We start from the raw sequence: 18,065 nt of genomic DNA on the forward strand, positions 1-18,065 counted from the left end.
TACATTCAAACGACAGTGAAATATAGCCATGCGATGGGGCTATTTACATGTCTTTTTATTTATTTTTTTATGGCCAGCGTAAGTCCTATTTTTGGTCATTTTCACATCATCACGCTGGGAGGGCAGGTCCTTCTGCATCAAGTGAGCAGTGACTGTCCCTGTGCATGCATGTGGATGAGGTGATTTTTATTTATATTTTTTTTAACACAAGCAGTACTGGGTGGCACTAATGGGGACATTATTAGTACAGGGGGCATTCATCATACTAGGGGCCACTAATAGGGCATTAACAATCCTGGGAGCACTAATAGGGCTAGAGGAACACTATGGAGGCCATTATTTATAGGGGGGAGCACTATGTGGGCCATGTGATGTCCCGAGGGAATTATGTACTATGAGGGCACTGTGAGGGGTTGGATGTTTAAAAAAAAAGACCATGAAATTCATCCATTTTTAATGGCAATTTAAAACAGATGCAAAATGGCCATAAAAACTGACTGTGTGTCCATTTTCAGTGGTTTTGTCGTGTGAATGTAGTCTTATCTCGTGAATGACCAGCTTGACAGGCACGGAGTGGATGATGAGCACAAAAAGCCAAGAATGCCCTTGACCAAACTAGAGCCATGTGACATAAAATCCCCAGACATTTCCTGGTGATCAAGTACAATCTGCAAGCGCTAATCACCACCGGGCTTATCTGTTTGACTGTGCAGACTACACAGATATGTTGGATCAGCCTCCCGTCTTTATGACGATTAACAAATTAACATTGATTATAGGCTGAAAAATAAATCAGATATATAGTTTTAGTGACTTGAGCTCTCAGTGTGCCTTTTTGTGTCTCCCTAATATATGCTGATTACCAGGAGGCAGCCTGATGCTTTTAACTGCTCATTCTAATTCTAGTAGTAACATGCAGTGCACTATTCAGTGCCGAATCCTTTCCTATTAAAAAATGCATATTAATCAGCAGCTCCATTAATGTACTGGAATATTGATTCCTGAGGAATCCGAGCCTCTGTAGATAAACATCCCTCTAATGAGCAGTTCACGGTTTCCGGGAATGTGTGTGCGGTCCTATTTTTATATTGTAACAATTTATCTCCTGTTCACGTATTCTAGAATAATATGGTTAATTTGCATTAAATTATTGGACAAAGTCTTTGTGTGACAGAACAAGAGGAAATATTCATTCATAGTCATTACAATCAAGACGGTTTCACATGCTATCTATTAAATTTGTTTGGCATTCACTAAAGATCAATATATCTTAGGCTACATGCACACGACCGTATGTGTTTTGCGGTCCGTATGCCATGCTTTTTTTTTGTTTTTTTTGCGGCTCCATTGTAACAATGCCTAAAATGGACAAGAATAGGACCTGTTCAATTTTTTAGTGGGGCTACGGAACAGACATACTGATTCGGACAGCACACGGTGTGCTGTCCGCATTTTTTGCGGACCCATTGAAATGAATGGGTCCGCATCCTATCCGCCAAAAAATTGGAACGGAAACAAACAACGGTCATGTGCATGTAGCCTTAAGCTGAAAAACTGCGGTGTAAATGACTTTTAACTGGTGCTCTATATACAGTAGCTTACTTTGTATCTGGATCTAATGCACTCGGCTAAATACATTTTATGAGCAGAGTGCACAGGACGGTTTTGCCTTTTATAGCTCAGCTATCCGAAAAAACATGACCATTCCAATAATGGACGCTCTTAGCCCAAATATGCCATCTGGATAATATTGGCAAGCCTTCATACTGAAACTAGTGGTCCCATGTAATTAAAATCTCTGATCAAAAGAGTAAGGCTAGTTTCATACTAGCACTAAACTGTTTTGGCGGCTTTTCCGGTAAAGAAACAGCCTGCCGGAGTTTATCGCAACTGACTTTTATCACATTAATGCGAAGACTCCGCTGGGCAAAAACGAACAAGCAGCGGTTTTTGTGAGTATTTATTTTGAGCACAAGAATGGAGCATAAGATACCCATTCACACGCACTGCGATTGGTATGCGGTCTTTAACTCCTATAATTAAGTTATTAGGCAATAATTGAGCCACAGACCAGTCTTGTCTTTACTTTCTGTTATTTTCAGAAAGGTGTATTGGTAGAGGTTGCAATAACACCTGTACAAGCGTCAGATGCCTGTACAGGCAATTTTACTGTCTAAAAAAAAAAAAAATCCTCATACGATTTCTACATTAGACTTTCCCTACTGCTAATGAGCGTGCTGCCCGTCTTTCTTCTCCATGGTAATCAGTTGTCCATACACCATACCATACACGGGCACAGAAAGGGGAACATCTTTCTGCATCAGCCAGTGAGCAGCGACCTGTCAACACCGCCATCCAGTAGGAATCTGCTTCTAGTGTCATCCCAACCTGACTGATAGGGAGAATCCACTCGCTGTGACATCACGTTAACCGTACGTTGTGTGTGGCATGCCTGGATAGAGCATGCTAGGTGTTGTGGTTCCACGATCTTCCTCACACCGGTACATGGTGGTAGTAGTGTATGGTGGTGTGTCAAACAAATATATACATTCTTTACATAGAATAATACTGCTGTATACATACGGCACACACTGCTGCACTTGTGTCAGACTTTATTGTATATGGCTGCATGCAGTAGTGAAAGCCCTGGTGCCTCCCCTAAATGGCAACAATTACAGTGCCCCCATAACGTTGCTGGCCAGATTCACCCCACAAATAGAGAGCTACAGTGCCCCAGAATAGGGAAAGCCCTGGTGCCCCTTAAAGGGAACCTGTCACCTCTACTATGCTACCCTCACTGAGCGTTTCTAAATGTTCATTGTGTTACCCTAAACATATAAATTACACTTTTAATTTCATTTGCAGACTAATTCAATAAGTATTATGCATTTTTGTACTTCCGGCCTTTTATGCAAATTAACATAAGTCATATCTTGTGTGACCAAAGGACAATCCTATTTTCAAGCTCTGACTCATCTCAGGGTAATTTGCATATGTATCAAATCGTTGTTTTTTTTTTACACAATAAAAGTACACAGAGCTATGGGGACTGGGTATTGCGGATGTGCTACCCATGTCCTTAGCTCTATACCCAAAATCCAGGTGACAGGTTCCCTTTAAGTAGTGACAGTTGCAGTCCAGCCAACATGCCATAGCAAGCAATAAAGTACAGAGATGTGAGATACACTACATTGTGCCACAGTCCAATATATTGTGTATGAGACTGTACTTTATCACTTGGCTATAACTGCCTGGTGTGCGTTCACCCCAGATCCCACCCAGGGGCTTATTAATCCTGACCAGTGCCACCCACGGACTTTACTAACCCTATTCAATTCTACCCATTGGCTTTATTGACCCTAGCCAGTGCCACACATTGGCTTTATTGACCCTAAGCAGTGCCACCCATGGGCTTTAGTAACCCTAGCCAAAGACACCGAAGGGCTTTAGTAATCCTAGCCAGAGACACCGAAGGGCTTTAGTAACCCTAGCCAGTGCCACCCAGGGGCTTTAGTAACCCTAGCCAGTGCCACCCAGGGGCTTTAGTAACCCTAGCCAGTGCCACCCAGGAGCTTTAGTAACCCTAGCCAGTGCCACCCAGGGGCTTTAGTAACCCTAGCCAGTGCCACCCAGGGGCTTTAGTAACCCTAGCCAGTGCCACCCAGGGGCTTTAGTAACCCTAGCCAGTGCCACCCAGGGGCTATAGTAAGCTTAGCCAGTGCCACCTCTAGTGGGGTGACTAGGGGTGTAGAATTAGTGGCACCAACCGCCCTCTGCCACCAGACTACCACTGCTGCCTCCAGTCCTCCACTCTGGTTTTGCCTTCCACAGTGCTACCCACTGCCGCCTGCCATCACGACCAGACCTCTTTGTTCAATTGTTAGTGTATAGTTTTGCACGCTGTACTGCTCAGGTCCCTGGGTGACAGATTTGGTGCTTCAAGAAAGGTAGGGATTCAGTCCTAAGTCTGATGCATAGTGTTATTTGAATTACTGCAACTTTCCTACTCCTCCGCGGCTAAAAATGCTAAGAGAAGTATTTTTATTCTTTCAGAAAAAATATAGTGCAACCTCTGCATGGTGGTGCTAACCAGTTTATCATCTATAAATATAGAAAATGCAAAGGATGCCTTTGGAGGAGAAGGCCTCACTATACTGTGCCATATGGAGGGACATACAGCCTGTGGCTCCACTATACAGGGCTCTTTAGACTGGTGTCAAAAGTGCCATTTTTGCTGCGTTTCTTTTCTTGTTACACTTGACTCCTTAAGGCTGCGTTCATATGTCCAATGAACTTTTCCAGCAGGCTGTTTTGGCAGAGAACGGATTCAATAGATTCCACTGTTCCGGCATTGCCGGATTCAACAGATCACCAGATCAACAGAGGGGTGATCCAACAGCTGCCCGGTTTCGGCCAGACAAATACCGCTGCATGCAGCGCTTTTTGTCCGGCCAACAGCTGGCATTTATGTCTGATCAGCCTGCCAGAACATCTCTAACGGAGATGTGAACACAACCTAACTTTGCTAATAGGCTGCTAGTAAAGCTTGTAGATTGTAAGCTCTTGCGGGCAGAGTCCAGTCCCCTCTGTAGCAGTCTGTTAATAGTTTCTTGTTTGTTGTATTTTTATATTCTATATGTGTACCGCCTCTTGCTGTAGAATGCCATAGAATTAGTGGAATTAATCCTCGTGCACTATGATAACGATATGGGAAAAAGTGAGGTATAGGTGGCAAGTCAGGATATGAATGGGGTTATGCTGTCACTGATAAGCTCCTAGGTTTGTCTGCCGCTTCTGTGCCTATCGTTTCTATTTAGAACACAGGCATATTGCTGAAAAACATGCAGAGAATTCATTCTTTCACTTGTTCCTGCCTCATGGGATTTATGGAATTTCCTCAGCGCCAACATAATGACACATACGAGGCCCACTTTCATAGGAAGACCATTAACCACCAGAAATGTGTGTACTGCCCATAGGTATCTACATTTCCTGAGTTGGTTGATGTCATTCCAGGTTGTTGTGTCTGTGTTCATTGTTGATGATGGAATAGTGGAAATGTTCAAATTGAAAGACTGAGATATCAATGTCCGCCACTTATACCTTACAAGACTCAATTGTACATATAGGGACTTGATAAAAAAAAATATTGCTGTTTATTTTGGTGCCATTTTATGTCCTTTTCAGACATAGAAGAGCTAATTCTTTGATCTGATACGTGTCTCGGAAGACTAAAGCTTGATCATCGGAATAAAGCCACTCGGAATTGTACATTTTTCAGCAGTCCCATGGTCACATTATCTTAATTGATAGGTTTTCACCAGGCTTTCTTGCAGATTTACAGATTCCTCGCTTTTTTGTCTTGCCCCCTCAGTGGGGATTCTGCTCTTTATAAATTCATTAAATGTTTTATGCTTTTATGTTTACAGCGTATCTTGTTTTTGATCTTTTAGGCTAACAATAAGCCAGAAATTGAGGCAGCTTTGTTTCTGGATTGGATGAGGTTGGAGCCGCAGTCAATGGTTTGGCTACCGGTGCTTCACAGAGTTGCTGCTGCAGAAACTGCCAAACACCAAGCCAAGTGTAATATCTGTAAAGAATGTCCAATTATCGGTTTCAGGTAAGACCTATTTTTCTGAGGCATAACTTGCTGCTGTTTTTCACACAGCAGGATTACACGTTAAGTATATCAATTGCCTGAATGGTGTTTTAGTACAACACACAAATTCACAAGCATCAAAGTATCTGCAATAGTACTTGACGAAAACCCGCCTAAAACTCCACTCCACTTTTCCATTAATGTCTAGGGGAGATGTCTACAAAGTAAAAAATGAACTCCTAGGGTAGTCTGATTAGCTTTTTAAGACCGTAATCATACAGCAGATTTTTCTGACTGCCCTATTTATGTGAATGGGGTTTTCAGAAATCCATGTGCTTGCCGGCAAAACCCTATTCAGATGAGTGAAATTGATTTTCTGTAGCCGATCTGCCATCCCTTAAAATATGCCCCTTCATTGACGTCACAATGACTTGACTTTAATGAGAAAAGGAAGCAGAGCAGCCAGGGAATCCGTAACACGTGTGGCATGTACCGTATAAATGACATGCCCCTCACCAATACATTTTAAACATCATTTACCCATGGTAACAAAACAGTATAGACCGCGGCATGCATAGAGTTCAGGTAGGTGATTGGAAACTTTCAAGAGATTTTGTGCACCAAAACCACATTTTGTAGTGCCACCTATTCGAGGTAGAGGAGATTTTGGTTTGGCTAGTATCTTTAGTTGTGTAGTATTTGCTGGTAGACAGTTGGACATTGATTATAGGGTGGCTTCTGACTTTACAGCTTGGCTATCGTCCAAGGGAAATAAAGCAATCTATTTTCCCATTGATGGCCTATAAGACTCTGTATGCCAGGTCTGGTGCTGGTTGTAAGGACCACTTCTCGTCTAGTCAACCAAGCACCCTGCTCTGTTCTGACAAGAGGCAAGATCCTCAAAACAGCAGTCTGGCAATGGGTCTCCATTTCCTTTTGGAGAAAGCTAATGGTTGAGCTGATATCCTTAGTCATGTTGTAGCAAGGTCTTTTAACCCTTAGGATACTGGAGGTTTTTTCATTTTTGCTCCCTATTTTCCTTGAGCCATAACCTTTTTTTAATATTTCCAGTCACATAGCTGTATGAGGGCTTATTTTTTGCGGAACAAGTTGTACTTTCTAATGCCACCATAATTATGGCATAAAATGTAGAAAATTCCAAATAGGGTGGAATTGGAACAAAAATGCATTTTCTTCACAGTTTTACGTGTTTTGTTCCCACAGCGTTTCGTTTGCAGCAAAACTGACCCATTCTCTGGGTCAGTGCGATTATAACGATACCCCATATGTATAAGCTTTTTATGTCTAAATAGTGTAAAAATAAATTTTAACTTTGATAAAAATTCTGACCCCCATAACTTTTTGTATACTTATGTCTACTGAGCTGTTGACTGGGCTCATTTTTTTGCGGGAGAATCTGGAGTTTTTATTGATAACATTTTTTTAATGTGACTTTTTGATCACATTTTATTACATCAGCCATTTTGACCCTTCGCTGTATTGGATTTTGTTTAGGTTTTAATAGTATGGGCGTTTTCGGTCACAATGATACCCATGATATTTATATTTATATTGTTATTTAGGTACCGTATTTATTTTTTAATTATACGGTGATTTTAACTTTTATATATTTTTGTAATTTTTTATATATTTTTTATTTTTTTACTTTTTTTGTGATTGAATTTGAAGCTCATATATGAGCCTATAAATGTCTTAAATTAATTTTATCAGGGATTTTTAAAATGAGATTTACACTAGAAATTGCTAATCTGTTATCCTGGCCTGCCATCTGGTGGCCAAAAGAAGAATTGCAGCATGAACACTAAGCCTTGTCAACAAGGCTTACAGTGTTCAGAACAACTACCGATGTCCACATTGGCCGCACGGGGCATCGGTAGGAAGTAGGGCTGCACGATATGGGAATTTTGTGCATCTTATGCTATGTGCCATCCACAGATTCCCCCCCCCCCCCCCCATAATAGAGTCCCTGCAGTGTGAAGGGGCTGGGGGCCGGCATCTGTATTAGGAATGACAGTGGGGACCGGTGCAGTCCCTGTATTCTAATGCACCGGCCCCGCTCACTGTTGTATAATATTATCTAGCATGTAGGCATTGTTAAAAATATAATAATCCTGTATAATCCAGCTGTATTCCGTAGAAGAGAGTAGGGAGGAGGGAGGGCGGGCAGGCGGCGCGTCACTCACTACGTCACGCGCCCCCGCCGCCTGCTTCATTCATTCCCGGCCTGCCTCCTCCCCCCTCTCTTCTACGGAACTTAGCTGTAAGTAATACAGCTGGATTATACAGGATTATTATATTTTAACAATGCCTACATGTTAGATAATATTATACAAGCGGGGCCGGTGCATTAGAATACAGGGACTGCACCAGTCCCCGCTGTGATTCCTAATACAGATGCCGGCACCCAGCCCCTCCTCCCTCTGTGTATAGGTAATCGCAGCATTTTTGGGTCTGCCATATCGCAATCGTCAATTATCGCGATACGATTGCTTTGGCGATAGATCGTGCAGGCCTAGTAGGAAGCTTGGAAGCGCGAGCTTTCTTGTTTTTTGCGCATTTAGATGCCGTGATCTCACTTGATCACGGCATCTTAAGCCTTTAAGAGATCTGCCGGCCATTGCGCCCGCTGCACGGGCGAGCGGGTGCTGGTAGCGAACGGGTTAAAAGGTTGGACATTGATTATTGGGTAGCTACCTCCACTAGATGGTACTACAGAGACAGCTCTCTTTCTTGGAAGAGCACTTAGGCCCCATGCACGCAACAGCATTTTTGGTCTGCATCCAATGTGCATTTCAATAGGGTCGCAAAAAATGCTGTGCTGTCCGCACCCGTATGTCCATTCCGTTGTTTTGCAAAAAAGCTAGAACATGTCCTATTGTCCGTTTTGTGGACCACAGCAGGCATTTTTACAATAGTGCAGAATGGGAAAGCGTGGGACATACATGGCCGGTATCTATATTTTGCGGATCCGTTGTTTGCCGATTGCAAAACTGATACAGTCATATGCATGAGGCCTAACCTGCATACTCTGTGTTGAAATGCAGTAGAATACTCCATGGAGGAGGAGGACGAGGATTTCCAGAACATCTAGTCATCCCCTCCTCTCGTCCTGGTTCAATATTAATCAGCTGGCTGGTTATTTTATGTATAAAATATGTATGCACACAGTATCATTGACACAGGCTTGGTTATAAGATGTGTATGTTCGCTAATCAGGAAAACTAGCCTACTTCTGCCCAGAGCAGTACTACTTTATCAATTATGCATCCACTTTTTGTTTTCTTTCTTTTCCTCCACAACAAACTACTAATCCATGTCAATGGGTTTCTGAAAGAAAACACGAAGGCACAAAAAAAATAAAAAAATCAAAGCTTCCTTGCAGACGCTCCATATTCTGCTCTATGGTTTGTAAACTTCTCTGTAGAATTCCTACAAAATACATTTACCCAATAGACTGTGAAATCGTTACTACCTCTGAGAGAAAATGGCAGCTTTTTATTCACTCCCAGAGCATCACACAAAAAATCCGGTAAGCACCTCGGCTGTGCTAAAATCCTAAATAGGATTGTTCTCCGTAGAGAAGTATGAAATGCACCATGAAATAGAACAGCAGGAGAGGGCTTTTCAGCAACAGGTAATGAACATTACCGGGTGGTGTACAATGATTTTAGCATGCAGAGTTGATCTTTAGGGACAATAGTTTACACTAGCGATGATTGACAGCCCAGTGTATGCGCCATTCATGTAGGCCTACAAATAGGTATGCTCTTTCCGTACAACAGAACTTTGCCTTTATGCAGCTCTCCGTCACATAGGTTTGTACCAAGTCGATTAAGTATTCATTCACATCCAAACCACAATACGATGTCTGAGTGGCTCGTAGGTCTACAATACATTAAAGGTAAAATAGGCTAATGCTAGACTCAAATACACAATCTGTAGTAGTAGCAGCAGTGTGTTCATATTTATTCGTACGTGCTGTTTGAGCTGTCCTTTCCCAGTCAAGAGTTTTTTGGAGTTTTTCCGTAATGGTCACATCAGTTAGGGCAGTCAATGGGTTCCAGTGGTGGTCCAGCCAATTTCCAGCACAAGCGCTAGTTTTTGGCCAGACAAAAACCGTTTCATGTAGAGTTTCTTTGTCTGGCAAAAAGCTTGCATTTCACTCCTTCAAAGTGGACTGTTCCCGTAGGAAGAGGCTGGGGAGGAGTAATGCTGAAAGAAGGCAGAGCAGCCTAGGCTTCTACACAGTGAACAGCGCCCCTGGGCACTTGCAAGTGCTCATTTGCATATGAATTAAACATTGTTTTTCCAGCTTCTGCAAGTCTAAACAAAATAACAAGGGAGCCATGTAAGGGCTGTATATGGTCATATAGTGGTGACAGACTCCCTTTAAAGAGGCCCTGGAAAAAAATTATAAAAGTGGCCCCGTTTTGTAGCCGGGTCTATATTGATGGAAGGCAGGGCCTGCAATACCATATTGTGGCACATTATACAACCCCAAGAGAGGCAAATACCACAGTCCATCACAAAATACCAACAGCAGCACAAAATACATCCCCAAAAACTTCCTCTGACCGGCCATGAGGAGGGCTCAGGTGACCCCCTGGGCATCGGCCCACCAGGAAATTTCCCTGTAAGCTCCATGGCCAAATCCGCCCCTGTGTCCAGCTGTAAATGTCCGTATCGGCCATATCCAGTGAACTCGGCAGGCTGGTGCAAATTTGCCAGGTTATTTATTATTATTATTATTATTTATTATTAAAGCGCCATTCATTCCATAGCGCTGTACATGTGATAAGGGTGCACATACATAATACAGACAATTGCACTAATTATAAACAAGATGAGTTACAAACTGGTACAGAAGGAGAGAGGGCCATGCCCGTGAGGGCTTACAATCTACATGGTATGGGAGAAGGACACAGTAGGTGCGGGTTAAGTTGGTCATGGCGGTATAGAGGCTTCAGGGTCACTGGTTGTAGGCTTGTCTGAAGAGGTGGGTTTTCAGGTTTCTTTTGAAGGATTCCAATGTAGGTGAGAGTCTGATATGTTGGGGTAGCAAGTTCCAGAGTATGGGGGATGCACGGGAGAAATCTTGGAGGTGATTGTGGGAGGAGGCGATAGGAGGAGAGGAGAGAAGGAGGTCTTGTGAGGATCGGAGAGTGCGTGTGGGGATGTATCAGGAAAGTAGCTCAGAGATGTAGGGAGGGGACAGGTTATGGACGGCCTTGTATGTATTTGTTAGTACTTTGAAGTGAATTCGTTGGGCAATGGGGAGCCAGTGAAGGGATTGGCAGAGGGGAGAGGCAGAGGAGTAATAGCGTGAGAGGTGGATTAGTCAGGCAGCAGAGTTGAGGATAGATTGGAGGGGTGCGAGAGTGCTAGATGGAAGACCACTGTGATAGGCGAAGGAGGAAGAAAGTGACAGGAGTTTAGAGGAGGCGGAGTGGCATGTGTCAATAGGGATGTTGAAGTCACCCATGATGATAGTGGGGATGTCTGCAGAAAGAGTGTAGTAGCCAGGTGTTAAAGTGTTCAAGAAAGATGGTGGCTGGGCCTGGAGGGCGGTAAATGACGGCTACTTGAAGGTTGGAGGGAGAGTGGATGCGAACAGAGTGTACTTCAAACGAGGTGAGCTTAATGGAGGCTGTCAGTGGAGTTGGGCTGTAGAAGCAGGTGTCTGATAGGAGAAGACCAACTCCTCCACCATGTTTGCAGCCGGGGCAGGGGGTGTGAGTGAATTTAAATCCGCTATAAGAGAGTGCAGCAGGGGAGGAGGTGTCTGAGGGTGTCAGCCATGTTTCTGTGAGACCCAGAAAGGAAAGGTTTTGAGAGATGAAAAGATCGTGACTGTACGACAGTTTGTTCCAGACAGAGCGAGCATTCCATAATGCTCCTGCAAGAGGAACCAAAGGAGCAGGGGTCAGAGGAATGGTTATTAGGTTTAAGGGGTTGCAGTAATTTGTAGAAGGAGATTTGTAGTGGGACATGGAGGTGATAGTGGGGATTTGCTGAGGGAGTTCTGGATTTGGGGAGCGGTTGCGGATGAATCTCTTCTGACTCCCATTATAGTGAATGGGGACAGACGGAATTCTAGCAGTGCACGGCTGTGCCCGGCAGGGGCGGATCTGACAGGCTGTTCCTGGCCATATCTGTTATATATACAGTACAGACCAAAAGTTTGGACACACCTTCTCATTCAAAGAGTTTTCTTTATTTTCATTACTATGAAAATTGTAGATTCACACTGAAGGCATCAAAACTATGAATTAACACGTGGAATTATATACATAACAAACAAGTGTGAAACAACTGAAAATATGTCATATTCTATGTTCTTCAAAGTAGCCACCTTTTGCTTGGATTACTGCTTTGCACACTCTTGGCATTCTCTTGATGAGCTTCAAGAGGTAGTCCCCTGAAATGGTTTTCACTTCACAGGTGTGCCCTGTCAGGTTTAATAAGTGGGATTTCTTGCCTTCTAAATGGGGTTGGGACCATCAATTGCGTTGAGGAGAAGTCAGGTGGATACACAGCTGATAGTCCTACTGAATAGACTGTTAGAATTGGTATTATGGCAAGAAAAAAGCAGCTAAGTAAAGAAAAATGAGTGGCCATCATTACTGTAAGAAATGAAGGTCAGTCAGTCAGCCGAAAAATTGGAAAAACTTTGAAAGTAAGGGCTATTTGACCATGAAGGAGAGTGATGGGGTGCTGCGCCAGATGACCTGGCCTCCAGTCACCGGACCTGAACCCAATCGAGCTGGACCGCAGAGTGAAGGCAAAAGGGCCAACAAGTGCTAAGCATCTCTGGGAAATCCTTCAAGACTGTTGGAAGACCATTTCAGTGGACTACCTCTTGAAGCTAATGAAGAGAATGCCAAGAGTGTGCAAAGCAGGAATCGAAGCAAAAGGTGGCTACTTTGAAGAACCTAGAATATGACATATTTTCAGTTGTTTCACACTTGTTTGTTATGTATATAATTCCATATGTGTTAATTCATAGTTTTGATGCCTTCATAGTCATGAAAATAAAGAAAACTCTTTGAATGAGAAGGTGTGTCCAAACTTTTGGTCTGTACTGTGTATATATATATATATATATATATATATATATATAAAAAATTATTATTTTTATTTCATAGACATTACATATGTGCCAGTGGAACCTGCCCATCAGGCTGCTGCCAGACGATTGCTTGGCTAGGAAAAACTGGACAAATAATTGTTTGCTGCCTCATTCTGTTGTTTCCCTTCATTGCTCCGTAATATTAATTTGATCTTTTTAATAAAGGAGTAAAGTGTCTATAAATGCCCATAGTTGTCAAATTTGCCTCTGATCTGGCCAGTTTTCTAAACATTTTCTTAAAGCTGTTGTCTGGGATTTTGATATTGATGGCCAACTCCCCCCCCACATGATCATCTGTTGGAGGAGACCAAAGCTTTTTAATGATCGCTGCTTCCTCCTCACAGCTTACCAAGCACAGTGCCGCACATTGTATAGTGGCAGTGCTTGGTATTGCAGCTCAGGTGAGCCTAAGCCATGTGACCGATGAACATGACGTCACTGGTCTAAAAAGCTGCTGCGGCATTCTACCCCTTTGAGCGGTTGATTGGCGGGTTGCCAGGAGTAGGATCCCCACCAATCAGGTATTCATGATCTTTCCTGAGGAGAGACCATATGTATCTATGATCCTGGACAATCCCTTAAAGTGTGTGTCACCTTAAAAAATGGGAGAACTTAATTTTTTCTGTAGACTATTGAATAGTCTACTTTCTCATCTGTGCACACAGTTGCGCATATTTTGTGATTCCTTTGTGTATGGCCAATGAACATTCATACACTTAAAGGGGTTATTCACAGTTAGAAAAGGGGGTTTTCAGAAATTGCCCCTGAAAGTGTACGTAGCCTTTAATGTTGTGGAACCCTCGAAACACCTAAAGCAACAGATGTAATATGATGGTTCCTCAGAATTATTTCTACTTTCTATGCAATAGATATGGTGTTTCATTCTAGACATATAGTATTTTAATAAATGTAACCTTCTTTGTATTCCTTCTCTCCTTTTAGGTATAGAAGTTTAAAGCACTTTAACTATGACATCTGCCAAAGCTGCTTCTTTTCTGGCCGTGTTGCAAAAGGACACAAAATGCACTATCCAATGGTGGAATATTGCACTCCTGTAAGTCTATGAATAAAAACTTATGTATTCATATATAGATATATCAAACTCCTAAAGGGGGTTTTCAGGGAAAAATTATGTATTAAACCGTCCAAACAGAGTCAAAATAAATGTTTAGAAAAATGTATATGCACCTTGTCAATCTCCCACTGCTCACATTCGATGGATGCCTAGTTGGGACAGCATCGCTACAGCAGAATGGCGGGAGATCAGACTTCTTCTGAATGGGACTGTTGGGATACTGTAGAGGTGAGTATAACTTTTTATTTATTTTTTTGTCCCTCTGAGACTTTTTAAAAAATATTTCTTTGTGTGCCACTTGAAAATCCCTTTGAATAGTATCTTTTCCATCATCCTCTGTTTTGATTTCCCAATTCATCCATGCAAATTGAAGGGATGAAAGAAAGCAATAGCAATAAAGCTCCATCCCATTTCCAGTCTAAGCCTAGCAACTGTTTCCAGATCAACTGGAAGTTATTTAAATTTTAATGTTTCTATTCTGCTTCCATATCTTTATATTCAGGCTTTTGACTTCTCTGCAATTATTAAAATCACTATTGAATATACATTTAAATGTAGTACAGTGTTGCTCAGCAGATACTAGAATACCACATTTCTCTTTAAAGAAGACCTTGGGCCTCATGGGTCGAGACATTATAAAATAAGTAGCACATTATGTAAGGCATTAAGCAGGGATCTAATAGCGCCGCTCCTTTCGCCCTGTGTGCCCCTGGTAAATTCTCCCGCCTGGTATGCTAATTAATAGCATCGGAACAGGGAGGAGGAGGCGCCAGGGTTTCTCAATGAGAAGGTGATTTATTTTTTCTCCCTGGCTGTGACGCTCTCCTTTGTGATTGGACAGTGCTACAGCCAGGGAGAAGGAGACGCCCATTGAGAAACCCTCCTCCTGTTCCGATGCTATTAATTAGCATACTTCGCCATATCAGCATGGCTTCGTGAGGGATCGGTCATGCCAAACTAATTTAATCAGTTTCTATGAGGAGGTAAGTTCTAGACTTGACAGCGGCGAATCAATGGATGTCGTATATCTGGACTTCTCCAAAGCATTTGACACTGTACCACATAAAAGGTTAGTATATAAAATGAGAATGCTCGGACTGGGAGAAAACATCTGTATGTGGGTAAGTAACTGGCTCAATGATAGAAAACAGAGGGTGGTTATTAACGGTACACACTCAGATTGGGTCACTGTCACTAGTGGGGTACCTTAGGGGTCAGTATTGGGCCCTATTCTCTTCAATATATTTATTAATGATCTTGTAGAAGGCTTGCATAGTAAAGTATCAATTTTCGCAGATGACACTAAACTGTGTAAAGTAATTTACACTGAAGAGGATAGTATACTACTACAGGGGGATCTGGATAGATTGGAGGCTTGGGCAGATAAGTGGCAGAGGAGGTTTAACACTGACAAATGTAAAGTTATGCACATGGGAAGGAATAATGCAAGTCACCCGTACATACTAAATGATAAAACACTCGGTAACACTGACATGGAAAAGGATCTAGGAATTTTAATAAACTCGCAAACTAAGCTGCAAAAACCAGTGTCAGGCAGCTGCTGCCAAGGCCAATAAGATAATGGGTTGCATCAGAAGTGGCATAGATGCCCGTGATAAGAACATAGTCCTACCACTTTACAAATCGCTAGTCAGACCACACATGGAGTACTGTGTACAGTTCTGGGCTCCAGTGAACAAGGCAGACATAGCAGAGCTGGAGAGGGTCCAGAGGGCGGCAACTAAAGTAATAACTGGAATGGGGCAACTACAGTACCCTGAAAGATTATCAAAATTAGGGTTATTCACTTTAGAAAAAAAACGACTGAGGGGAGATCTAATTACTATGTATAAATATATCAGGGGTCAGTACAGAGATCTATCCCATCATCCATTTATCCCCAGAACTGTGACTGTGACGAGGGGACATCCTCTGCGTCTGGAGGAAAGAAGGTTTGTACACAAACATAGAAAAGGATTCTTTACGGTAAGAGCAGTGAGACTATGGAACTCTCTGCCTGAGGAGGTGGTGATGGTGAGTACAATAAAGGAATTCAAGAGGGGCCTGGATGTATTTCTGGAGCGTAATAATATTACAGGCTATGGCTACTAGAGAGGGGTCGTTGATCCAGGGAGTTATTCTGATGCCTGATTGGAGTCAGGAAGGAATTTTTTTATTGCCCTAAAGTGGGGAAAATTGGCTTCTACCTCACAGGGTTTTTTTGCCTTCCTCTGGATCAACTTGCAGGATAACAGGCCGAACTGGATGGACAAATGTCTTTTTTTCGGCCTTATGTACTATGTTACCAGGCGGGAGAATTCAACATAACGTGCTACTTATTTTATAATGTCTGGACCCATGAAAGGTCCTCTTTAAGGTGTACCTGAACCTTCAGGTAAATTTCTTTAAACTGTTACAAATACCCTAATAATTTTTTGCAATATATTTTATTAATTGATTTTATTGTTTTTCTAACAAAAAAAGTTCAGTCCTTTCTGTAGCGCTTTTCACTGCAACACATACAGAATCTGTAAACTGTAACCATGTATACGGTGTACGGATTGTGACTTCTACAACATACACCGCAGTGAGCGCAGTACTGCCAGGAACACACATCACTGATCCTGCCTGTGGCCTACGCTCCTCTTAGTCTGTCACCATAGAACAGTATACCTTGCACCGATGCGCTATGCCAGGCCAGGCTTTAGCGCAGTAAGGAGAGGCAGGAGTTCTGCATAGTACATTGTTTGTTCGGCCTGTCCTTGCTCTGGCACAGCACATCAGTGTAGGGTATCCTGCACTGATGTTCTATGGCAGTGGTTTCAGCAGAGTGGAGGGCATAGGCAGTCACAGGTATGTGTGCTCCTGCCAGTACAGAGCTCAGTCAGAATCCGTCCACCGCCTACTTGATGGTGAATCCATACACCGCCTACATTCACTGCAGTGAATAGCGCTTCAGGAAGGCCCAACTTTGGGGGCCTGTTTGGCTGCAAAAACATTAACATTTCTATAAATAAACTATAATTCAAAAACAATTATTAAACAAAATGTACTTGACTGGTTTAGTTAAACTTAAAATGTTCTAGCTGGGATCAGTAAGCCATGAAGTGATCCTCCTTTAGACATATACTAAACTCTTCAGCAAATGGCATGATTTTTCTTAAAGCGTGTTAAAATAAAAGACCTATAGTGCTATTGTCATGAATGCTCCCCTCTTAGCTAGTTCCGGAGTGAATGACTAAAAAATGTTTTTGGCGCCAGGTTCTTTGTTTTACTCAGTGTGTTTGGCTTCAGTAAACCGCAATCCATGACTGAATAAAGCTCTGAACTTTAAAGTACAATAAAATGGTGTACAAAATGCTAAATCCCATTATCATAAGCTACTAAGTAATGGTAGGTGCCAAGCGCTTTCCTGTAAAACACTTAATACCTGAATGCCTACTTTATCAAGGAGAATGCCAAGCCGAATTTCAGCCCCATTGCAGGATTTGTTTTCTTTTTTGACACTGTGGCTTCTCAACTGCTTAGTGCTTTTCAAAGCATGTACTGTTTAATTCATGCCATCAAGAGCCACATCCACATAGAGATTTGTTTTCTTTCAGACAACATCTGGAGAAGATGTACGCGACTTTGCCAAGGTTTTGAAGAATAAGTTCAGGACAAAAAGATATTTTGCAAAACACCCAAGAATGGGTTATCTTCCTGTTCAAACTGTCCTGGAAGGAGACAATATGGAGACGTGAGTACCAGTCACTTGGCATGCAAATGAAACGCCTGTCATCTCCCGCCCACTTTAATTTATTATTTCTAATTTTAATACATGCCATTTTTGTGAGAATTTTTTGTTTTAGGAAACACAAGTTGTTGTTTGTTAAGCTAACATTATTACCAGACAATAAGTGCCATGGGGGTGGGTGCTTCCAAGGTATACATCCTTGGACTAATTTACCACAATTCTATAACTGGCATGCTGCGTGTGGCTGAATATGATGCATGCTATACTAGAATTAGACACATGGGTCCCACGCTAAAGTTTAAAACAATTGTTTAACGATCAAACGGCCCATATGAGAACAGTTAACTTAAATTTTGCGTCTTTCTGCTTTCATTTTATTTTTTATTTTTTTATTTCTGAGTAGCTGTCTTCCCTGGCTTAAGGTACCTTTACATGAGCCGATTATCATGTCTCGTTCAGTCTTGCGAAATTATCGTGCCATGTAAAAGCTGAAAACGTGCGAGCG

At 42.3% G+C, this 18,065-nt stretch overlaps 1 protein-coding gene across 1 annotated transcript in view; it reads left to right on the forward strand.

The window, feature by feature from the left end:
• DMD (dystrophin) overlaps positions 1-18,065 on the forward strand; it is a 3,443,536-nt gene that overhangs the window by 3,372,812 nt on the left and 52,659 nt on the right. Inside the window, 3 exon segments of the mRNA XM_040424996.1 lie at positions 5,454-5,620; positions 13,692-13,803; positions 17,427-17,563. Coding sequence (XP_040280930.1) covers positions 5,454-5,620; positions 13,692-13,803; positions 17,427-17,563 — 416 coding nt within the window.

Source organism: Bufo bufo, chromosome 3 (genome assembly GCF_905171765.1).
Source record: "Bufo bufo chromosome 3, aBufBuf1.1, whole genome shotgun sequence".
NCBI classification, from domain to species: Eukaryota; Metazoa; Chordata; class Amphibia; order Anura; family Bufonidae; genus Bufo; species Bufo bufo.